This window comes from Peromyscus eremicus, chromosome 4, assembly GCF_949786415.1.
Source record: "Peromyscus eremicus chromosome 4, PerEre_H2_v1, whole genome shotgun sequence".
In the NCBI taxonomy this organism is placed as follows: domain Eukaryota; kingdom Metazoa; phylum Chordata; class Mammalia; order Rodentia; family Cricetidae; genus Peromyscus; species Peromyscus eremicus.
The window spans coordinates 48551060-48576622 of NC_081419.1; the positions used below are offsets into that span (position 1 = coordinate 48551060).

Below are 25563 nucleotides of genomic sequence, written 5' to 3' on the forward strand. Positions count from 1 at the left end.
CACATTTGTCAAAGGTAACTGGGGAAGACTTCAGCAGAGCCTGCCCACCGCTGTGGTGCGCTGTTTCAGTGGACATCCGCACTAACCACGTCGGAAGAGCCCGAGATTCTTAGCCCCAGAGACCTCAGGACCTTTCCATCCCGCTCCTCGGGGCAAGCTTCTAACATTCCTTCTCTCAGGAGAGGTTCCCAGGCTGCATTACATAGGTTATCAGGACGAGGATACAGCTGTAGGCAGGAAGGCACAATGAGAAAGGGAAGAACTAACTAGAATGAAGTTTGTGCTAAAATAAAAATAAAAATAAAGCTGATAAAACAGACTGAAGTGTTCAGTCCACAGAAAAAGCTGACACACAGTTCCCTTCAATGAGGAAAGGAGGACCGAGAAGACCAGGAGGAGTCAGACATGATAAGAAGTAGTACAGAGGATGAGTGCAGGGATGTGTGGAGGCCATCTCTCCAGCCCCATCCAATGCTCAGCGCTGGGTGGCTCTCTTCCCATATGTAGTTCACATAGCTGATACACTAGTCATTTGCAGGCAGTATTGTTCTGTTATAGATGGGGAAACTGAGCCTGGTAACAGCTAAGGTAGCTGGCCATCAAATGCTGACTCAGACATCAGAGCTGCGGATGTGCGAGTGTGCTGGGTTCGTATATGTGAGATCTGGGTTCGATCCCTGGCTCTACCAAAATTAAACAGAAGTGATTAATGAATGAAAAGAAAGGAAAAAAATTAAAGTTCTGGGTTGGCTTTATCATATTTCTTACAGGCTGTCTGTCCTCTATCAGGGGGTGTGGGTCACACAGTGTCATGCAGAGCTAAGGGGCAAGTCTGAGTTCTGAGTCCAGAACCTCTGTCTCCAGTAGCAACAGCAGCTAATACTTGCTTACATCCTCCTGGCTAACTGTTTTACAGACAGGAAACGGCTGAAGCAGAGAAGAGCCACATATTCTAGCATTTCTAACATTTAGGGGTTATAAATTATTGACAGTGTCACTTACAACAGAGTCAGAATTTGAACAGAGACATCTACACCAGCATCCACACTTTAAACTGGTAAATTCTGCTGCTTCCCTAGGCTCCAGATGCCAAATGATTACTCCAGGGCTTTTTCCGTTCTATGTTGTATCTTTACTTGTCATGGCTTTAATCTTAAATCACAACCAGCTAAGGAATATATCATGATTGACATAAAACTGTCACCCTTAGGTTGGCAGAGAACATTCGAGCACCAAGTTCCTAGTCTACGGCCTCATGGGGAAGGTGCTCCCACTTCTGTGTGATGAAGTAGGTCAGTTTAGCAGGAGAGAAGCCAGACTTGGCCTGAGAGTGGAAGGCAGTCGGTGCAATGCTACGTCTCAGCTCCATTTTCTGTGTGACCCGGTGACAGTGTACAGTGAATGACAGAGAGAGAAGACTAGTATTTCTGGGTTGTAGGCCTTGCTCAGATGGTGGTAACCCTCCATGGTAAGTCTGGGAAGTACCCCTTGATTTAATATGGCCTGCTTGTAGCGAAGCTCTGAGGCTTTTTGTGTTCCGTTTCCCACTGCAGGCAGCCTGTTATGTAAGAGGGGCCCATAGGAAGGAGGTGAGGGCACAGATGTGGAGGGCACAGATGTGGAGGGCACAGATGTGGAGGATGCAGATGAGTTCTGCATGGCAGCTGAACATGGCAGCACACCCCAGAGAAGCTGCCTCACTGTGGACACTTCAGAGTGACTGGAACCTTCGTGATTCAGGCATCTTGAGGCGAGCTGGCACCTCATGAGACGGGGAGGTGGGTGCATGCCTCTTCTATGTGTCACCCTTGTAGCCCTGGGGCTGGAGCCAATTGGCCTGACCTCAGGATTGACAAGCCAGAGCAGCAGCCTCCCAGTCAGCAGGGCCAACTGTGGGCCTGATTTTCATGTGGCCTGTGTAGTATAGACTGCCACATCGCTTGACGAATACTCTGTGCAGTGAGTCCATTGTGGGAATACGTGGCAGTGCTCAGAGGACTAAAGACAATAAATCCTCCAGCAGATTTCCCAGCCACGTCCTGGCCCCGTTCACTGTTAGTGGTGATGGAGCAGGAGGAAAAATGGTGGCTTGGAGAGAAGGGGGTAAGCAACAGTGGTCTTCTTAGGAGGTGCCTATGATACGGTAGACACTGTCTACGTGCTGCCTTATTTGAGTAGAAGCCATGGGTTCAAATCTTACCTCAGTCACTTCCTCTGACCTTTAGAATCTTGGAGTGCAGAAGGAGAGGCAGCTAGGAAAGCTCGAGAAAAATCTCTGTGAAGGAGCAAGCCGGGCGCTAGACACAACAAGGAAGGCTGTTGAGTCGTTGGTCATGGTGACAGAAATGGTAGCAGCCTTAGCAGTAATAGTAGCATTTAAAGCTGATGTAGGAAGGGGCTAGGCCTCTCTGGAGCAGCACTAGGATTATAGTCCAAGATAAACATTGAGATTTCCAAAGCTTCAGCGTCTTTGACAGATGCTAACTCTCTACTCTAACCTGAATGCCAAACTTCATTTGTGTTTCTTGTTCTGATCTCAGGGGTAAATCTCGGGTTGACTTCAGGCCCTGGACTCCCCTTTGCCCATGGGGCCAGGATGCGGCTGGCATACATGCCCACATGTAACCTTCAGAGCTTTGTTGATTGTGAGAGTCTTCTTAGGCTCCCAAGATGTTTAAGCTATTAATTGGTTACATTTATTTCCCAAACCTTTGAAGCTAGGAATCTTATCAGCAGCTGAAAGGGATTCAAGGAAAAATCTGTTTTGCGTTATATTTTTCCTTGTAGATTTGCTTATGGCTGTACATAAATATTTATCTGAACTATTTCAACAAACCCTAAATCATCAGCGATCCTTCTGCAAAGGACCGTTTTAGAAGATTTGTGTATGTCGAGAATGTCAGCAATCTCTTTATAGTGCCAGATTCCAAGGACCAGGGGCCCTTTGCAAATATTTGGAACTGTTGGGAGGTTTTCAGCATGTCTTTTGCTTTGCAATTTCTGTGCATCTCTTCCTGCTAATCCTTCCAGATAGGCTGGCCCTGCCCGGCCTTCCTGTTGGTGTTAAAGTCTCAATCTGTGGCACCTCCCACAGGGCCTAGAGCAGACACGAGCAGAAGGGTATGGCAGGCAGGAGAAGGAGCAGGCTGTGGTCTAGCCTCAGGGTAGGCAGGGACTACTCTGGGGACAGTGAAGGGTCCAGGGGGAAGAACACTAAGAATGAGTCGGGGTGGACTGAAGCAAATAAAACTCTTAGGAGCAAAGACAGATCGGGGACTGAGTTTGGGAGGCCTGGACAACTGTGACACCAAAGTGGGTTCCCTCTGCTGACCAACAGGTACAAGCCAAGCCTTTGACTAACCTTTCCCGTTTTTGATTAGTTTCTAACATGCAAAAATAGAAATATTTCATGCAACAACCCAGATTTCCGATAGCTTTTTAAAACTTGGAGTATCCAGTGGTGATGTGTTGGAGTAGATTCAGTGCTGTCTTCTGTAGCTCCCTGACTGCTGCTCTGCTCATCCTTACTTGGCCATGCCAGCCTCTGCATTGGGATGCTGCCCCCTGTGTCCTGGGGACTTTGCAGGTAAAGGAGACAATTCAAGCTACCGACTCTGGAGCTAGACTGTCTCTGTCCAGGTCTATGTCCAGCTAGCTTCATGACCTTAGGAAAGTGTGTTTCTAATAATTTCACCTCTCCCATATCAATGGTGTGGTAATAACCATAACAGACACTTAAAGGACTACCCAGCATGCCGTAGGTAAGCAAAATATTAGTTGCTATCTCTCTACCCCACGAGAGATAGTAAACACTAGAGCTGAAATGCCACTCATTTCTGTATCTCTCACAGAACCTAGAACGTGGACTCTTTGGTCATAACAGGCATTAAGTAGTTGATGGGAGACTATGTTTTCATGCTTTCTGGTTCTCTTAGGTATGACTTCAGCACGCTAATTAACTTTTTACACAGCAAAGAGCTGGCTTTCTTCAAAAGCTATCAGTACTAATGAAATGAGGAGGTACCATTAAAATCATACCACTTTTCTGAGATCTACCATGCAAACTCAAAAACAAACTCACATTTAGAAAGATATTTAGTTAGTTTTTTTCCCCCCCAGAAGTTCAATTGTTAGCAGGCAGCTGTCTAGGATTCTCTCAAGTTAAACTCTATCTTAGAGATAGAGCATAGGAACTTGAGCAGAGAGGAAGTCAGAGTGCATGATAGACAGGACCCTGGGCCTTTCTGATCTGATCCCCGCCCCTCCCATACTATGAGAGTCAGGGGTTTGTACCTAGTACCTCAGACAAGATGGGCTGTGTGCTAAGAACCAGTGTCCAATGTTCCGATCTACTTTTTATATGTTGACGTCATAACCCCACCCCACCAGGCCTTTTCGTGTGGTAACTGGTGGACATGGACAGGAACTTTTGTGGTTAGCTTAATCTGCCCTAACGCCCTTCCTGTCAGCAAAGTTGCTCTGCAAAGTTGGGTTCACTATCTCTTGAGAAGACTTGCTTGTCTATAAAGCCACATTCGATCCTATTCAGTCCTAAACCGCATCTAGAAGTGAATGATGTAGCAAGATTCTAAAACAAACAAACAAAAGTTCTTTAGTTTTATACAGTAAGAGGTAAGATAGGGCTCTCTTTTTGTATAAAAGTAATTTTCAGTATGAAAAGACCCCCACTTTTCTAAAGAAATCTATCTCTCCAGTTCCTCTCTCTCTCTTTCTCTCCCTCCTCTCTCTCCCTCCCTCCTCTCCCTCCCTCCTCTCTCTCCCTCTCTCTCCCTCCCTCCTCTCCCTCCCTCCTCTCTCTCCCTCTCTCTCCCTCCCTCCTCTCTCCCTCCCTCCCTTCCTTCCTCTCTCATATAATTAACACCAGGCATCTCTAAAGTCTAGTTCCTACTCTAAAAGACAATTTCAAGTAACGATGAAGTGTGGTTGGTCCTGGCTGCTCCTCCTCTGTGGTCCGTGAGGGAGTGCCCGCAAGTCCGGCGGTTCAGGGCTCCGCTCTTGTCTGCCTTGAGACCCTCACCGTAGGCAGCCTGGTGAGAAGCTCTGCCGAAAACATGCCGGGTCCATTGTGAAGAATTTAAGAAAAGATACTCGAGTATGCGGTGTTACAAGAAATGTATTTTCCCTTCATATAAAAATGAATTTTGTGTGTACGTATCCCACCACAAATGTTTAAAAATGCCAGGATCATCATCTTCCAGGCTGGAAAACATATGAATTTTGCACATTTCCTAATTTTATTTCATTTTCTCCATTTAGTTAGAAGGGGAAAAAAAAAAAAAAACTATTAGTGTTTAGTCCCAAATTGATTTCGTGACTCACAGCAGCTGGCTCTTACCGGTGAGAACACAGATCTACCAAGATATTTTCTCTCTGTATTGTCCCAAGCAAGTGTTGGCCATGAAATGTTAAGGGCAGTGGTGTCGCAGCCTCTCTGCACACGTCCTAGTCACTGTTGTGACTTGTCTCCTTGATCAGGAGATCCAAGAGCGGCCGCGTTTGTTCTTGGCCTCGGAATGGTTGCTTTGGGGAAGAGTGTGATGGAGAAGTTCGGAGAAGCAGAGATTGTGTGAGTGTGTGACCGGGAAGTTAGATAATAAACAAGCCCCCCATAGGACAATTCTAGTAGCCAAGATCAACAGCAGTCTGGGTGTGGGTAGGAGAAGCCTTCCTGCCTGCCCCTCCCCAGAGAGCCCTTTGTGTCTAAGGCACAGCCAGCCTCCTGGCTGGCTCCCAGGTCTCAGAGTGGGGCTATCATTTTTGTTTGCTTTGCAAATATCTTAATGGGAAGTGGTTCAACACCACCTATGGGTTAATCTGAGGGCTTCTGCCTGGCAGCTGCTGACTCTGCCAACCACATGGCTGCTCTCCGGTGGCGGGAGCCGAGCTGGCGCTCTCTACCCAGTGCCAGGTTGAGGTGTCTTCTTTGCCTATCGGATTTACAGACTGGCAGGAAGCACCTTGTTGCCTTTTATTTTTAGTTTGTTCCTCCTGGGAGGGCGAGGCTGCTCTCGTCAGAGCCAACTCTGTTTTCGCTCCAAGGCAGGGTAGTTGGGGGAATTATTTCCACCATTGTGAAGCACCCTCTTTCCCCTAAGCTCATGCTTGCAGAATCTGCAGTTTATATTAAGTGTGGCGATGGTGGAGGTGGTATTGTGGGACGATCTAGCGGGCCAGCACACAGGAGGACTCAGGGAGTTCCCAGAGAGCCCCCAGGGAGCTGCAGTCTGGTCTTCAGCTGGGATCTGAAGAACTGGTGAGCTGCAGAATCCCACTCTGCCATTCTGTCAGTTCAGAGAAAGCCCAGATGTGGCTTTTGTACATCTAGAGGAGCCGAGCACGCTTCCCAGAGGGACATGACCAAGCCATGCCTCTCTGCATCTGTGGCTTCTGACAGCGACACAGACCGTGTCCCTCTCCATGCTCCTCTCACAGGGTTCTGGGCAGGGTGAGCTGGCTCCCATGAAGCAGGGTAGGGAAGTCCATGGAGTGATACAGACCTGGAGACAGCTTCCAAAGGCTGTGTTTGTGAACGCGCAGACAGGTCAAATTGCTGAGTGGGAGAGCTGCCCGCTGGACAGTGCACCCCTGCTTGCAAAGTCAGGTTCTTTTCTGGGGTCTTCACACACACTTGAGAGGTTGCTGCAGACAATGAAGTCCAGAGGCCACCCCCCACAACCTTCCGATGGTAAAACATTGCTGAACCCACTCGTTTTCTCAGGGCCTCAGTTTCCCCATACTTAAGTGGAAGAGCAATTGGCACAACCGCTCCTTCACCGCGTCATGAAAGACAGAAGAGATTGCACACAGTAGTATATAGTGCCTCATCTGATGCATGACAGCACCCAGACCTAGGGACAGCAGGAGCAGTTGGTGTTATGTTGGCAGAGTAATTCTTCCATTATGGAAGTCTTGATAATATACTTCAGCGCTGGCTACTCTAAGCTCTTTAATATTAAGCCAGGGCTAAATTCAGGACAGTCTGAATATCAAAGTAAAAAATGATGACAAAAGAATATAACCCACTGAGTAAAAAGAATTCAGGAGTCCACTTTAACAGAAGAAAAAAAAAGGAGAGAGAGTGTGAGGAAGTTCATCACTGCAATTAAAATGTGAAATAATAAATGTAAATTTGATTATCGGAAAAACTGACGTTTCCAAGTACCAGAATCATCACCGCTCTAGGTGGGAATCATGAATGGGTGCTAAAAACAGTAAGGTGAAAGACAGTGATAACAACTGCTTTCACAATGTCAGAGTAAATCCCCCTAAGAAAGCTGTGAAAGAGGAACCTTGCAGAAGTCACTTTGACCAAATGACAGCACCACAGTGATGGAGCCACCAGACCGCATGGGCTTCCTGAGAAGAGCATCTTGTCTGTGGATTTTCTGCCAAACAAGCATGACCTGGATTTAATACCGAGGAAACAGCAGACAGACCCCGACAGCGGAGTCTGCTGGAAGATAACTGGCCAGTAGACTACAGAACGAACAGAGAGGGGACTGAGGGCTCTCCCAGATGGAAGGAGACGTATCTGAATGTGATGCCAGGGTTTCCTCTGCTGCAGAAGTTGTCACTGGGATATTTTACAAAATCGGAACACTGTGGAGTGGGTCATAGAATCTCGCTAAGAGTATTAATTCTCTGATTTTAGTCACCACACTCTGGTAAGAGAACACTCTCCCTTTTGAGAAACAGACACTGGAGTAGTTAAGAGATAAAGGAGTGTGGGGCTTCTGCAAAGGTTCAGAAAAAGTCTGTGTGATTGTGTATATCTGTGCTGTTGTCTGCCGGTACTAGGAAAAACAAGAACAAAGCGAATAGGTGCGCTGTAAGAGTCTACGCGTCCTGCAACTCTTGTAGAAGTTTGAAACTTAGTCAAAACAAAAAGGTACAATTAAAACCCAAGTCAGTTCCCCTTCGTCTCTCAAACTCGCCAGTCTCATTCTCTTCAGATTCATGATCCTCCCCGTCACTCTTGCCCAGCTTTAGTGCAGTACCCAAGTTCCTCTAGTGTCTGGTGCCACTGTTTGTTGGTTTATTTAAAGACAGCGTCTTTCCTTATAGCCCTGGAACTCACTATGTAGACCAGGCTAGCGTCAGACTCACAGAGACCTGCTCGCCTATGCCTCCAGAGTGCTGGGGTGAGACTCCACGCCACCCTGCTCAGCACTAATTCAGTTTTTAAAGTGCTAAGTCTATGACTCAACATAGGTCAACCTACATGCTACGTCAAGACCCACCCCCCAAAGTGGGTGAGGAGACGTGGCTGGAGCCCCAACTACTCAAGAGATGGAGGCAGGAATGTTTCCTGTACCTGGGAGTTCGAGACCCGACTGGACAGTGTAGTGAAATCCTCTGGAAGACAAGCCTACTCAGAGGAAACGCAGGGGTGACCGAAAAGAATCTGTTCTGAGGTCACCACCTCTCTGTTGCCATTTCTGTGTTTAGGGATTTCTCTCTCAGAAGTAAATCTTAAGCAGGAAATGTAAAACTTCATTAGGTTTGTGTTTTGTTTCTAACTTCTGGCCCTGCGTATCTCTCAATTTAATCCTTTAAAAATCAATAGACTTATTTTTCTTTTTTTTCCCTAAAAACACAGATGTGATCATTTTCTCCCAGCTCAGCAAGGGTTTTTATTTGTATCTTATTGATGAATAAATGGAGGTGTTGATTTCACTTGGCAAATGGAAGTACAGGCTGCCCACCTACATTTGACGTTTGTGAAAGCAGCCAATACTCATTATCATATCAGCACGTTCCAAGAAGTATTTGAAAATACTTAAAGAATTAATCATTACTTATCCAAACTTCACATTCGACTGGATAGCTGTCCTGTATTTTATCTGGTACCTGCAGCCCAGGTAGTCTGGAACTATTATGAATCGTGTGTCCAGCATGAAGAGGGTCCTGAAGTGTGCCCCGAAGCCATTACCAAGTGCTCCCACACTCCACTGGCTCTGCCGGCCATAAAACGGCATTTTTCACCCTTTAGGACTCTTGAAAAATACATACTCCTGCTTATTTACTAAGTGACTCAGCTGTCACTTTCTGTAGCCACTTCATCTGCCCGAAGTCTCTCCTCCAATTCCTCCTGTCTCCTTCCTCCGCTTTACTTTCTTCTTGGGCACGTACTTCTATTTAACATTCTGTAGTTTTTGTTTCAATCAGGCCCCTTGATCACTGCTTTATTCTCAATGCCTAGAACTGTGGAAGACTAATTGATAGGTGTTTGTGGGGTGGACGGACTGATGGATGGACAGATGGATGAATGGATGGATGGATGGTGTCTAGAAAGCTATGGAAGGGCTTGCATTGCACAGTTCATATGTATTTCTCAGATAAAATCTAGAGAAGGCTTGCTACCAAGTCAGAGCCTAAGCATGGCGTGGCATGCATTTCTTAATACTGGCCCATAGATACAGGGTAGGTTTAAAGGCCAGTCAGGGCTCAAAGATATAGTGGAGCTTCTCTTAATCTGTTCTCAAATATTTTCCAGAACTTAATGCTGATTGTACCAGGTGCCAGTCATTAGGATCCCCGGTATAACGGTGCGACTGACTGCCGTGTCCTGTAACAACAGTGCTGGGGACACAGAGTACAGGCTCTGCAGCAGCCAGACCTGGTTTACATCTACTTCTGACCTACACTGCTTACTCAGACAGATGGCCCGGCTTCCTCTCCCCAGTCTGTGAAATGGGCATGTTCAGGGACCTAAATCATCAGCTGTAGTTTGAGGATGAATGAGACGATCCCACCAAGTCGTCTGTACTCCCCAGGCAACGAGGAGACTGCATCTGTGCTGCCCTGGTCTCTGGCGACTCCACCCCTACCCTTCCCCCATCAGCTCACCCTGCCAGACTGTGGCCCTCAGACAGACGTGCTGCATACTTTTAGGTCGCAGAGTCCCTTGTCATTGCTCCCATTCCACTCCTTTTCCCAGCCAGAGGCTGCGGGGCTGATAAAAAGCCCAAGACTGTCACTTGTCCACTAAGGTACCTTTTCCATCAGGAGGAGGAAAAGCCTCTGCTTCCACCTCAGGCTTTACAGTGACAGCTGCCTGTGATGGAGAAATAAATGCAGGAGAGGGAAGGAAGGAAAAGAGTGAGAACATAGAGCTAGTGAATTAACACTGTGGACTCACAGTGAGAGAAAGGCACTAGCGTGAACAAATACGCTCCTCTGGAAAAGCCTAGTAGGATTCGGGAAGTGAGCCTGAGTCCACAAACCTAACTGGCACTGACGTAAGCAGTGGAATATGAAACATTTATTAGCTCTTGGAGTCCTTCGGATGAATTAATCCTTGAGCCAGGTTCTAAAACAGAAAAGCAAGTCTATTTCAGAGCAATCGCATATCTACATATTTAAGTACGATTTGCATATCCAACCTCCTTTGGCAACAACACTGACTGGCGAGGGAAATGAGATGTGTGTTTCAGTGTTTTTATTAAAAGTGCTGAGTTATCCAAAACAAACGAGAAAAATAAAAACAAAAGCCAAGCTGTTAGGTGCAGTCCTCCTGGGTCCCTGGTTTCCAAACACACCCTGTTCCTTCCTCTTCTGTTATGTCCTTTGCAGCCCCATGATGTCATATGTTAAAGCTCATGATGATGTTTTCCTCTTTGTAAATGTAAGGAAGAAAAATATCAAAGCACCAGTTTCTGACAGATGCATGTGAAGACTGAAATGACTGATAATGTCCAGTGTTGGAGATACAGAAAAAAAGTACCTTTCATACATTTGTGGCTAGATGTTAAGTTTTGTTTCTTTTTAGGGGAGACACTGATGTTGTAGTTTAAACCCTTAGAGTAGGAAAAGGATTTTCTTACCCTTAGGCCCAGCAACTTCACACCAAATATTCATCCCTAGGGAAACAAGCAAATTAGAACTTAGAACCTCATCCACTAAGTACTTAACGATCCTTTATTCATAATGTGAGAAACAGACATAACTTATATACTTAAAAATACATGATTATTCAACTCACTTATGCCAGTCACTCAATGGAACATTGTACAACCATAAATATGATGGTATGCATATATCTTTGCATATGTGGGTATTATATAGCCATAATATATAAAAATACACTCAGAATTATAAAAGGAAGGCTAAAATGCTGATATGTCATGGCCTAAAATAGCCATGGTCCACTAGTTTTTAATATATATATATTATATATATTATATATATTAAATGCATAGAAAGTATCTGAAAAGATATACATCCAGGTACTAATTTTAGCTAGGTGTGAAGATTATTCCTACCTATATTATCTTCTCCTTTGGTACCTATATAAGAGTACAAAGGAAATATATATCACTTTTCATCACAGAAAATAATCTTTAATTAGAAAAAAAGGAGAGAATGGGAAATATTTTGCTGCCAGGTCTTTAAGCCATTTATTTTGGTCAGAAAAGAAGATGTTGATATATTTTCATAGATTAGCGATTATGGTGATTCAGATGCCTGGGTTCATAACTGTCCCTCAGCTAAGCAATAACAGCAGAGCTGATGAACTCTCCAGTAGGAAGAGCTGATAGCTCAGGAGGCAAGGGATTCTGGTGTCGGTGACTTTGCTCATCGCTCTGACGATCACCTGATGAGAGGCACTTAAGGGAGGAAGGGTCTTTTCTGGCTCTCAGTTTGAAGATGCAGTCCATCCCATCAGAGACAGGATGGCAACAGGACAGGATGCTGTTGCTTACATCTTGGCAGATCGGGGAGCAGAGAGAGAGGATGCTAGCATTTAGCAGGTTTTCTCTTTTTTTCCCCTTTGTTTATTCGGTCTGGGGCCCATGGGATGGGGCCACCCACATTCAGGGCAGGTCTCCCCTCAGCGAATGATCTTTGGAAAAGTACCCCCAGCACACACACCCATTAATGAGGTACCTCATAAATGCCCTAGGTTAATATCATGAAATTGGCCATGGAGGCTGACCACGCCATGGTGTTTGATGTCTTTTGTGTTTGTTCAGACCCCCAGCAGGCTTCCTCAGCAGGTGAGGTGCAGACCTTGAGCTCATCTGAATGTGAGGCCAGGCAAATCATCTACAGAGCCATGTTTTCATGGTTCTTGTGTTCAGTATAGCTTGGAAATAGAGCAGGGGACTTCCAGCTCTACCAAGAGCAGAAAAGGCAGAGGGGTTGGAGGTGGGGACAGAAGGGCTTCTCAGGATGGCTTATTCAGAGGTGACAGCCAGGTGTGCAGGAGAGGTGGCAGCATTCCCAGGCAGGAAATGTGACCACAACCCGAGAGATGTCACTGGGGCTTGACAGGTGCATACTGGCGGTGGGGGTGGTAATGATGAGTGGGAAAAGTAAAACATTCTAAACATTTTAACGTTTTTAAGTTTGTAATGAAAGACTCATTAATGTATGCACTTAGATGCCTGTGAACTTAATGCAATAGTTTGTGCTTAAAAAACCATTTTAATACCTTCTGCTCTGCGTGTTCAAAACTAATGAGCACACGAGGTGAAAATAGGCAATACCACCCACATGGCACAAGTCAGGGAAGAGTCAGGGCCGTGCTGGGGATGCTGGAGTGCCTTCCTCATGATACCCCCACCCTTGGAGAGTTCTTTATCCTTTATTAGAACTAAATAATGGATCTGGAGAGATACCTAAATGGGTGAGAGAGCTTGCTATGCAGGCCTGAAGACCCAAGTTCAGATGCAGCACCCACATAAATGCCAGGCACGACTACACATGCCTGGAACTCCAGCCCTGTTGGGGCCAGGGACATGAGGGTCACTGGGGCTTGTTGTTGCCTAGCCACGAGTTCAGTGAGAGATCCTGTCTCAAAGGCACAAATAAGGGAGAGGAAGATAGAGCAGGTCAACCTGACCTCTGTGCATGCTCCGGTTGGCGGTGTGAACCTGGGGGGGGGGGGCTAAACAGGAGGTGGACTAAAGTCTCATGCAATAGTCAACTTTATTCAGAGCATCAGACAATTTATACTCTGAGGGTGAGTCACCTGAGTAGAGTGTTCCATCACAAGGATGAGCCACAGGGAGCAAGAACATGTTTCTCCACAGAGGCGTATGTGAATAACAACAGCTGAAGTCTCGCTCCTATCCGCTACACCTGGGAGAAGCACGCAAACACATCCAAGGACAATTCTGTGTTTTGAAGAAACTGAGGACACAAGATTCTTGTCTTATTTTCTTCAAGTTTTCTCACAAGCACTCAATTCTCACAGGACTCTATTCTTGCACTGTGTTTCCCCCCACACACACACACACGGGTACATAGACCTGCACATATGCCACACATATGTGTAACACAGGCACACAGACAGACAGACAGACACACACACCCCCTAAGAAGCCTTGAGAGGCTCCATCTACCTGGCTCTAGTTCACATGAAAATTACCAGTCTCAAGTCAGCACAGGGTCTTCAACCAAGGACAGTGTCCCCTGATGTCACCTCTTACATATCTTCATTTACCCTGTGGCTTGAATGTGTTGGAACCCCTTCCAATCTCGTCTTTCTCATGGTAATATGGTCCATAAAGAAAACTGGGTGCTGAGTGTATCTGAAACCTGCCTCCCTCAAGGGTCACAGAGGCCTGCTCTGTTCACACAACCTGCTAGGAGCACCTCGTCTGCTGGGTTGCCTGCTTGACAGCTGCCCCTTGGGGGCAGGAAATCGATCTCCTACTAAGAGTTCCTTTGGTCCCCTGTCATCAAAGGGACAGGGACAGTTTACTGGTTGTGTTGAGTAGCCTTCCTCCCAGGGCTGCCACGTGAGGAACAAGCTTGGCAGAAATACTGCCGTGTTTAGTCACCAGGGATGATGTGGCTGCAACCTGCTCTGCTTTGAAATTAGCATATGCTTTCAAGTGTGCAGCGCTAATACATACTGGTCTCGGTTTGTTTAGGCGCCAATGAGTGGTAATCGATACAAGGTAAGTCGTAACTATCAAAATGTAATCAAATTAATAAAAAGGGCACGAAGAAAGCAGTTTAAATGAGGCCTAGGAAAGAGTCTCAACAGGCACCTGGTGTGTCTCAACTCTTACCTAAGAAAAGACAGTAAGAGGGTCTGACTTGATACCAGAAAAAACCAGCTGTCAGGCAAGCCCGACAATGAGCCTTGTCCTCTAAGACCCACCTCTCTAACTCTCCTGCGCTTTAGTCTCCAGAATATATTGACCAGCTAGTGAAGGAGAAAATCTGGTCCCATTTGCTGCCCCTTGCAAAAATCACACCCCGGCATCCTGCCTTTCAAATACGACTCCATAAGTTTGGTTAGTGTAACTCTGCTACCCCAGCTCTATTATTCCTCATTGAACTGACAAATTGAATTTCAGAGCCTGTGAAGCTGAGGCCCAGACCCTAGCCCACAGTGACTTCCCGCTGGGCTAGCAGTACAGCGTGACAGAGCCAGCTGGCTTCACGATCTTCACTGCGGAAGAAGAATGCCAGGCTCTCTGAGGAGAGCATGTGGAGAGCCAGGCTCTACACTGCCCCTCATCATCACGTGGAAGAACTAGACGCCAGCCTCTTTGGGCTTTTTTTTTTTTTTTTCCCCAGGGTGGATTCCTAGAAGACAGGTTCTGAATGGTGCCTGGGGTTTTCCATCCACCTCAGATCACACAGTTAAATGCACCAGCTTCATCGAACCTGGGGGCATCTGCAGGAGACATTAGCGATGTTTCTGAGAGGACCAGGTGCCCTGGACACGGATGGTGAAGGTGGAGCTTCATAGCCCTTTAATGACAGACTCATTGATTTGCGAATCTTAGCAGAAATTGAAGACTTATTAAACACACACACACACAACTTATTTTTGGGTGCAGATTTAAAAAGCAGTGTCTCAGGGCTGGGGAGATGGCTGTGGATAAAGGGTTTCCTGTGCAAATGTGAAAGTGGATTTCAATAGCCAGAACTCACGTAAAACCCAGGCAGGCAAGCAGGCAGGCAGAGAGAGACAGGGGACCCACGGAGCCAACTGACCGGCTAGACTCACCAAATTAGCCTGCTCCAGGTTCAGTGGGAGATCCTGCTGCAGTAAATAAAGTGAAGAAAGGCCAAGAAAGACACCCATTGTGAACCACTGGCCTCCACCCACACATGCACACATGTGCCTGTACACATGCGATTATGCATACACATGTGCACCAATACTACACATGTAAACATGCAAAAGCAACAAGCCAGTATCACCCTTTGAAAATGAAGACTCTCTGGTTAGTTATCTAATAGTCAAACTTTCTCGGATTTCCTGAGAAACTGCACCTGATTGTCCAGGCTAGGATCCGATCTAATGTGTTTTATCACAGCAACAGAGAAGCAAGACACATGTTCACACACATACATACATATAAATATGCACATGAAAAAGAAAGAAACAAAGGAGCTAATGAAACCCCTGTGAAGGAATCAAAGCAGTGGAACTTCTAAAGAAAATTGGCTTCGTCACTCATTTGTATTTTTTTGGTTAGTAATTTATTGTCTGCTTATGTACTTGTTCGTATGTGTGCATATGTACACATGTGTAGAAGCCAGAGATCAACGTTTTTAGCCTCTTTTCCATCTTTTAAAAAAATGTATTTATTCAATGTGTGTTTCTTTACATGTATGGATGGATATGCACCACATCACGCCTGGTGTCCTCAGAGGCCAGAAAAGGATGTCAAACCCCTTGAAACTAGAGTTAAAGATATTTGTGAAGCACCATGTGGGTGCTGGGAATTGAAACCAGGTCCTCTAGCAGAGGAGGAAGTGCCCTAAATGGCTGAGCCGTGTCTCCATGTGTCTCCAATCCACCTTATTTTTTGAGGCAGGCCTCCCACCGAGCCTGGGGCTCACTCCCAGTTCACCTGGCCAGCAAGCTCCCTGGATCCTGCAGTCTGTCTTCCCAGCTCTGAGATTACAAGTGCCCACATACATCCACACCGGGATCAACTCGGGACCTGATGCTCTTGTAGCAAATACTTTACCAACCAAGCTGTATCCCCACCCTGACTTGTCCCATTTTTTTAGAAAAAGCAAGGTGGTGACTGGGAGGATGGCTCAGGGGATAAAGCACTCGCCATGTAAGCGTGAGGACTGGAGTTTGGATTCCCAGAACCCACACAAAAGCTCATTTATGGTGGCCACTTGTAATTCCAGCACTCAGGAGGCAGAGACGGGATCCCTAGGCAGGTTGGCTAACTAGACCAGTCAAAACTGGCAAGCTCTGGGTTCAGTGAGAGATCCTGCCTCAGTACCTAAAGTGGAGGGCCATAGAGGAAGACATTTGACCTACATCCACACAGACACACAAGCGCATATGTAGGCCCACACATGCAAGCATGCAATCGTGCATTCACACACACACACACACACACACACACACACACACACACACATTGCAGACTGAAGAAAAGAAATGCACGTTGGAACTTTTTCTTAAAAGAATTTCCCTCATCAGTACAGTGAATTACACAATACATGGGAGTCAGGTCCAGTGATAATATCTAGGGAAGGATACGTTTCTTCCCTCTCTCAGAATTTTATTGTGCATAGGGTCTCTGGGAAGAAATCTGCTTAATTTGGTTATATACTTTCCACTTTATCTGTCTGGGAACAGTATTTCCTCCCTGCTCCTCCTTTTTCAAGTCAAGTAACAGTAAAGCATTGCACTAAGGGCCTTGGAGTCTTCCAAAGGCTCAAAGGGGGAAGAGTCCTTTGATTGGCTAGCCCCAGGGAGTGTCAGGAGGCATCTGTACTGGTCTTTGGCTTCTAAAAGGCCCCCAAGCTAGAGGCGTGCTCAAGAGGCTCTGATTTCTGCCCTGGGAATAGTAGGAAGTGGAGGCGTGGCAGCAGTCCTAACTCCACACTCTTCTCTCGATTTTCCCTAAAGCTCACTAGCACTTCGAAGGAACATAAAAGGCATGTGACCTTAAGTGTCCCACAGCCAACAGGATTTACTGGACTAGACAAGAGTGAGCGAGTCTCTTGAGCCAGTGCCAAATTGCATTGAGGGAAGACTGGGCCAGAGGGAGAGCAGAGAACTTGGAGCCAGAGAAACTTGGGTCAACAATGTCTAGGAAACGGCCAGGATACCTGAGGAAATCCTTACCTTTCCGAACCTTATTTCTTCAATATTGTAGGCACAATGAGAGCGCTTGGCTCAGATGGTTGTGAAGATCTTGTTAGATGTTTAAGAACATTTTAAAAACCAGGAATGCAATATAAATAATTAGCTAATTTAAATTTACTGTTAAGGATATTCTTACCCAACGTATACTAACATATACACACTGTACTGTGTCCCAGGCACTGAGATAGATGCTGATAAGGAATGTGGGAAGTAGTCACTCTGATCCCTTCCCTTCCATGTGGGAGGCATGTGATGCTAAAAAAATAACAGTTCCTTCTCCCCAGGTCCTGAGGTGTTTTTGATGGGTATACTAATGATAACCATCTCTGAGATGTATTCACAAATGGTCCACCCATATTGGAATAAATTAATCAGTTTAAATAACAAATACGATTTAAAATGTAGCACTGGAGGTAACCTTAAGACCAGCTTATCTCAGTTCCCTCACTTTATAGCTAAGGAAAGGTAGAACCCAGAATACTTGAAACTCACCCAGAATCACATATTTGTGTGTGTGTGTGTGTGTGTGTGTGTGTGTGTGTGTGTGTGTGTGTGTGTGTGTTGGGATACTAGGGATACTCAGGCAAGGTCAGAACCCAGACTTCCCCTCCCAGGTCAGTGCTTTTCTCTTGCAGGCTTCTATCTGAGGCAGGGTCTATGTACCCCTGCCTCTGCCTCCTGAATTCGGGGATCACAGGCATGTGCCACGAGCCTAGCTGAAAGATGCTAACTTAACTTTGTTTTGTGCTTTTGACTAGGCTCAATTGTGCCAAACTTTTTCCCTACGAAAATTGAGTAGTTCACTAGATGTTAGTAAGTTCCCGGTCTGGTAACTTCAGACACCGTGATCCTGCCTCTGCTTCAGAAGTCCAGGGTGTACTGTGACAGTTGGAGGAGCATCCCTGTAGCTAGGAGACTCTTCCATCACACTCCACCCACCATCCCCCAAGCTTATCTGACTATGGAACACATTTGTACCTCTTGAGCACGGAGTGTGGTAAATGCACTGAGCAGAAAGTGCAGCCTTATATCAACTTGGCAAACCTGACATTGGAAAGCTGTGGAAACCTGGCATGCTCACCAACCCACACAACTTTAAAGGGACAGTTTCCAGGTCTCAGGACTTTAGGTGGCTGTGGATCTGTTGGAACACACAGAGACAATACCAGTAGGATGCATTTCTTTACATGGACGGTGTCCTTTTGACCAAGGGCTGGCACAGGACGCAACAGAAGCAGAAGGAATAAGTTTGCATACCTGTTTTTGGAGGAAAACAGTGTTTTGTGGGGTTTTTTTCCCAGTAGTACTCCTATTAATTTTTTAATTGTAATTTTCAAACCTTTTAAAAAATTATGATTTTTGTTGTCCTTTTAGGCATCCACAAGCCCAGAGTTCCCCGGCAGGCTGTGATGTTGCCTCAGGACATGCACTTAAGGCAGCTGGACATGATGATGCTGAGGTAACCTTCCCTTCAGTCTGGTCCAAGTCTGTGGGCATGGATCCTGTCTGTGACTGCCAGGCACAGCCATCCCCACATGAAACTTGCAGTGATATTTTGAAGTCTTTGAGACAAAAGCCTAGCTAAAGAACCTTGGTTCAGTGGAGAGACAGGGCGGTAAAGTGAAGAGAAAATCAAAAGCCTGGAAATCCGCTGCTGAGAATAAACGTTCGCTGCTCCCCGAGGTGATTTGCTGAGTGCTCCGCTCTGCAGATGGTGGAGTCTCTCTCTGAGAGAGGACCTGAGGTTCTCTGGTACACTTTGATACCCTGCTTGAATTCAGCATGTGAAATGGAGGCGTCTCTCTGTGACTCGGAGCCCACAGCAGGCTTTGAAGTCTGGTCCAATTTTTGCTGCCTCCTATTTGATGTTGAAAGGGTGAAATGAAGAAAATGTACAGTTTTTGCCAGTAACTCTGCTGAGCATATGTAAGATTAAAAAAACAAAATCCTTTGGATGATGTGCTTAGAAATGGCAGGCAGATTAGTACCTTCCTATAGGTTTTCTTGTTTCTCTCTTAAGGATAAAAATTAAGTGAAGAGAAGAATTAGCACGTGGCTGGGTTTCTGTCCCGGACTGGAAGTAATTGAAGAGAGTATTAGGTGCATAGGATGAAATTAATGAATGAAGTGAAAGGTACTGCAGTGTGGCTCCTAATTGCCCCAGGAGAGGACTGTCACTCAGTTCTATACAAGACGCAGGGAGCATACAAATGTCATCAATACAGTCAGGGGCGAGGGTCCCTTAGTGTAATGAAAAGCATGTCCTTAAGGCGACTTCATCAGAGCATAGAAATGACACTTCTCTCACTCAATCTTTTGGTAGCGCTCAGTTGCTGGGACCCATGTGTCATCTTCTTGGACATGTCACACTGCTCCAGCTCACCAGAGGCTGAGCCCCTGTGAAGGCCCTCCCAAACCTGGTAAGGAAGACATTTGGAATGCATGCAGTTCGACCATTCGTGTGCTGGTATATGTTCCAGTGAGTTGTTTGTGAAGGGCTTTCTAGAAGTCCGGACCCAATTAGTGAGATGATGTAGTGTTAACAGGAAGCCCTAAAAGCTGGGGACAATATTTATATTAAAAAGTAGCTTACGTCGGGTGGTAGTACATGCCTTTAATCCCAGCACTCGGGAGGCAGAAGCAGACAGATCTCTGTTGAGTTTGAGGCCAGCCTGGTCTACAAAGAGAGTTCCAGGACAACATGGGCTACACAGAGAAACCCTGTCTCAACAAACAAACAAACAAAAAGTGGCAGTTTAAGATGGCCATGGTAGTACAATCCCACTTAGGAGGCAGAGGCAAGAGGGTCAGGGTCCATGACCAGCCTTGGATACACAGCAAGTTTGAGGCCAGCCTGGTCTACATCACGACTCTCTGCTTCAAACAGCCAAAATACATACATTCATACATACATGAGTGGTAGCAGTTTATCTCGTACTCATGTGCTTAAATGAATATCAAGGGCCATACTTGCCTTGTAAAATCCTGAAATTATGAAACTGTTCCTAAGCTTCTTTTGTTAAAACAAAAATAAAGAAATATCTAGATTGTAGCAGAGTCATTCATTCAAGGGCAGAATCTCTGGCTTAGCAATGAATATGGACTTGGAAAATACTTCTGCACTCTGGGTAGCAAGGCCATTTACCTAGCAAAAGACAGACACCTCATCACTTGTCTTTGGTGCCAATGAATTCTGGTTCCTTTTCAAAATTTGTTGCTATGAAATATGGTGGAAATCAGTTTCAGGCTCGTGGGCAGCTGCAATCAGTGCTTCTGGAAGATAAAGTATAGGACATGATTGTAGAAAATATTTATGAACAGCTATATCCCTAGTTCAAGGAAAGAAATCTTGAGAGAAAGCTCAGCAGTTAAGAACACTGATTGCTCTTCTAGAGGACCTCGGTTTGATTCTTGCTCACAACCATCTATAACTCCAGTTCCAAAGAATCTGGTGACATTTTCTGACCTTTGTGAGCACTAGGCACACACAGGGGGCACGTACATACATGATACCAAACATTCACTTAAACGCCATTCACTTAAGATAAAACAACAGTAATTTTTAAAAAGGAAGAAGGCTCTCCACTTCAAATATGGTTGTCAGATTCAATGTCAACCTGATCTGTTTTGCTGAAAGATGTAGTTATTTCTCAACTCTCTCCAAAATTCTTCTTTACCCGTTTTTCAGTCAGTGAAAATGCAGTGGACTATGAAGGGGAAATACAGTTGAAATGTCCCCTGTCTTCCAGCCCACGAGGAATTGGTACTCTCGGCGACCAGACAGGATGTGCACACTATTGCAGAGCCTTCCTCGTGGCTAATGCAGTAGATGATGATAAATCTTCAGACACAGTGTTTCCTCACAGCCAGGCAGTGTTCAGGAATGTGGCCATGTTCTACTTTACAACCCGGGCAGTCCTGGGCTGTAGACATAGCTTAGTCAGTTAAATACTGGGCTCACAAGCATGAGGACCTAAGTTTGCTCTCTAGAACCCACATAAAAACTCTGGGCTCAGAGGGAGGCAGAGACATGAGGATCCCCCGATTTGCTGCACCTATGGTCTAGACTAATTGGTGAGCTCCAGGTCAATGAAAAACCTCACAGGAGGTAGATAGTATTCTTGAGACAGGACTCTGTCCTCCGGGTTACACATGCATGTGTACCCCCTCCACGCATGAAAAACAAATAGAATACATGTAATTTCCTAGAAATAAAAGTAAGTGTGGTTGAGTAGCTAGAAGCAGAGGTTTAAAGTCAAGCCTCTCTGGATTCACACATCTGCTCTCTGTGAAATGTTAACCAGACTATGTAATATATTGGTTACTTTTCTCATCATTTTGACAAAATGAGTTACACATTTTGATAAAAAGCTGGGTATGGTGGTGCATGCTTTTAATTTTGTACTTGGGAGGGAGAGGCAGACAGATCTGTGTGGGTTCAAGGCCAACCTGGTCTACATAGAAAGTTCCAGGCCCCAGCCCATGAACTGGTAATGCTCACACTCAGGGTGACCTTGCCTCTTCAGTTAAACCTTTCTGGAAATACCCTCTGACACAGTCCAAAAGGTGCGTTTTCATAACTGAGAGGGGCAGCAGTTATATGCAAGAGGACTGTATGGGGACCAATGAGCCAGTGCTACATGGTGAAAACCTGTCTTCAGAAGAGAAAACAAAACTCCCAACAGAGAGCAATTTTAGGGACAAAGTGTTTATTCTGGCTCACAGTTTAAGGTAAAACAGTCCGCAGTGGTGGGAAGGTGTGGAGGCAGGCGTGTGAGGCAAATGATCACATGGAATCCACAGTCATGAAGCAGAGAGAAATGAATGCTGGTGCTCTGCTGGATCCCCCCTTTTCTCCCCCATTTTATTCGGTCTCAGACCCCATCCCATGCTACGATGCCACACACTTTCAGGGTGGCTCTTTCCTCTTCAGTTAAACCTTCCTGGAAACTCCCTCAAAGCCATGCCCCCCCACGCACTTTACTAATGCCCCCTGCGCTCTTTAATCCAAAGTCAGCAATGGGAATTAACCTTCACACAGAACAGCTCTCCTGCATATCCGTGTTTGTAACCGAGAGGGGCAGCAGTTACATGCAGGAGGACTGCATGGGGACCCATGAGCCAGTGCTAGTGAAAGGCACTACCCAGAGCTTAGCTCACAGTGAGGGGTGCCCGCGGGCTGTGGTGACTTGCCATTTCTACAGAAGTACTCAGTATGGGTGGCTGGTGGAGAAATCCAGTTCTTAATGTAAGGCACCGAGTTGTGATGGGATCGCTCAGGAATAAATGCATACTGCATTTCTAACCAAAGGTGTAAAAGACACTTGTTGAATTACGGTTATTTTTCTAGTCATTAGAAATACACTCCCCGAAGTCAGACTTACTAAGGAGTTGTAAATTTGACGTTTAGAAATGGCTTTTAGGTACTTTTCCACAGCTCTCCCTTCCTTCCAACAGAAACAGCTGCATCTTGGGTCAATGGCCATCACTATTACTTCCTGTAGCTAGAGAATTTTTCTCCAGCTCCCACCGCCAAGTCCCACCAGTCCCAGAGCCCACTTATAAAATAAACACACAGACTCTTACATTATTTAAACTGCTTGGCCATTAGCTCAGGCCTATCATTGTCTAGCTCTCACTCTTATATTCAGCCCATTTCCATTAATCTTTACTTTGCCACATGGCTCGTGGCTTACTGGTACTTTACATCTTCCTTGTCTCGGCGGTGGCTCCAGCCGGTCTCCCTTTCCTTCTTCCTTCCTCAATTCTCCTCTCTCCTTGTCCCACCTATACTTCCTGCCTGGTCACTGGCCAATCAGTGTTTTATTTACGTAGAGCGATATCCACAGCAACTTCCCCTTATACTCATAAAAATGGCTTCCATCCTAAGTGACTTCCCTGGCTCTTTTCCCTCCTTCAACTCCTCTAATGCACGAAAGTCTAAGGAGCATTTCTAAAGCATAACTCTGCTCACGCCATTCCCTTCCTGCACTCTCCAATCTTTCCCCCACGGCCGCCCCCCAGAGTCAACTCTGAGGAGTCACTGAAGGCTTCCTGTGCTTTTGTGCTGGTCTCGCTTTCGGGCTCTGAGTCTCACTGATGCCTCTTTCTCCTCTGTGGTTCAGAATCCTGAGCTCTCCTCTCCTCTGTGGACACGCCTGCCATATTCTCCCTCGTGACTTTGTGCTGTCCCCTCTACTCTGTCAGAATCACCTGTACTCTTCACAGACCGTGATAACCCCCCTTCTGTGCCCTTTGACTGATAACCCCCATTCTGTGCCCTTTGACTCGGTACACAGTATTTCTCTCCTCCTTCCTTGTGTTCCAGCTGTTTCCAGGCTTGTGGTCCATTTTAAACTCTCTGGGGTCACAGTTTATGGATCCTGAAGGTCACCTGGATTTCATATTTGCCTAGACTTTGTCACCAAGCCACATTCTCAGCCTCCTGGATGAGGTTTCTGACCTGATTTCTGGTGCATCTAAAGTCATGATGAAATATAATGGAAGGAAGAAGGAGAGGAAACTCTACTGGAGTAAGCATGCCATAGAAAAGACTTAGATGCTAAAAAATGTTGGAACAGCATTGAAGTCTCCTGCAATTTAGCTATAATGTCATGCTGACTAATGCTCATTACCAACTTGACTAGATTTAGAAGCACTATGAAAACACACCTCTTGGAGTGTGTCAGAGGGGATTTCCAGAAAGGTTTAACTGAAGAGGCAAGGTCACCCTGAGTGTGGGCATCACCAGTTCGTGGACTGGGGCTAATAAGAAAGATAAAGCGAGCTGAGCATCAGCATTCCTATTGCCCTGCTTCCTGACTGCGAATACAACGTGAGCAGGCAACTCACAGTCTAGCCACTATGCTTTCCCCACCAGAGAGAGCTATGTCCTCAGACTGAGCTGAAATAAACCCTTCCTTCTTCAGGACGCTGGCACCAGGTGTCGGGCACAGCAAGAGGAAAAGTAACTAACAAAAACACGCTCCTAAACAAGTTCCTATGATGCAGGTGGTTTCCTTTTGTTGCTGGTTTTTGTTTTGCTTTGAGACTGGGTCTCACTACCTAGCCCAGGCTGGCCTCCAAGTCATAGATATCCACCCGCCTCTGCTTCCTAAGTGCTGGGGTTACACATCATCATGCCTTGGTAATTCTCTGTCTTTGATGGCCCATTATTTTAACCTGGTTTCGTGGGAGCAAAAAGAAAATATTGTGATCTTTACCATTTGTAAGGAAGCAGGAGCGCCCAGCAGCCTTCCTTTCTGACTTGAGGGACTGACGCCACTGTTCCAGAAAGACTCTGGAGGGTCAGAGGCAGGAAATAATCCCTAAGTGCTCAGTCTGGGGCTTCAGAGCAGCCATCAAACCATCTGTAAAAATGGGACTTGGACAGGGCCCTTAGCTAAAGTGCCTAAGAACTGTCTCCAGCCAGCCCACACATGCCTATACATTGCTCAAATAGATGAGTATGTTCAGAGAGAGGCAGGCACCCATCACTTTGTTATTAATCCAACCAGCTAAATACTTAATAGGATTATATATAAACTCTAACCCTAACCATATATATATATATATATATATATATATATATATATATATATATCTTACTATGTAAAGATGTATATCTCAGACATTTGTTCTTCTCTTAATTTATTCATATATTTATTTTTAAAATCATCATTAACACTTTCTACATCTGTCTTGGGTCACCAATTTCAAATTGTTTTGAAAGACTTGATGTTTGTTTGTTTTCCATAGACTGCTTTTCTGATTTGCTGTCTGGTAGTTTTGTGACATGTAATAAAAAGAAATCCTAGAAAAACCATCACCCACTAAAAGTAACTGGAAAAGCATCAGACCCTTGGCTATTTCACTGATCTCAAACTGATCTCAACTTTGTCTAAATTCTTCCTTCCAATTAGTCTGAATTCCTTTACTCATCTAGTCAGGCACAGGGACACCCATCAACCTGAAACAAAGCGTCAGTGAGTGACAGTCACATTCTGATCACCCAGGGCCTCCTGGGCTAGCAGAGGTTTGTTTGCCTTTGTTTTGTAGATATAATTCCAACAGAGTGCTCCAAACACCAGCTGCCATCACCTCCCTTAATCCTCACTGAGGCCTGCATCCAAAACTGGGCTCTTGAAAAGAATTTTGCAGTGTTCTTATCAAGAAGCAAGGGTTTCTTATGGGCCTGCATGTGAGAGGAATCTGAGGGATGAAAAAGGGACAGAGTCTGTGTATGTGGCCAGGCCTCCCTCCCTACCCAGGGTACCCAGTGAGATCTGACTGTGGTAGAGGCTGAAGGGAAAGTGACCAGCTGAGCAGGCCACCACTGCAGAGGCCACAAGCTCCTTGTCTTAGTTACTGTTGGGTCACTGTGAAGAGACACCATGACCAAGGCAACTCTTTTTAAAGAAACCAACCAACCAACCAAAAAAAACCACAGT

At 45.7% G+C, this 25563-nt stretch overlaps 1 protein-coding gene across 1 annotated transcript in view; it reads left to right on the forward strand.

The window, feature by feature from the left end:
- The window catches only part of Myo3b (myosin IIIB), a 293027-nt gene that overhangs the window by 189149 nt on the left and 78315 nt on the right, over window positions 1-25563 (forward strand). Inside the window, exons 32-33 of the mRNA XM_059260661.1 lie at window positions 18488-18572; window positions 19437-19533. Coding sequence (XP_059116644.1) covers window positions 18488-18572; window positions 19437-19533 — 182 coding nt within the window. The remainder of the gene's footprint in view (window positions 1-18487; window positions 18573-19436; window positions 19534-25563) is intronic.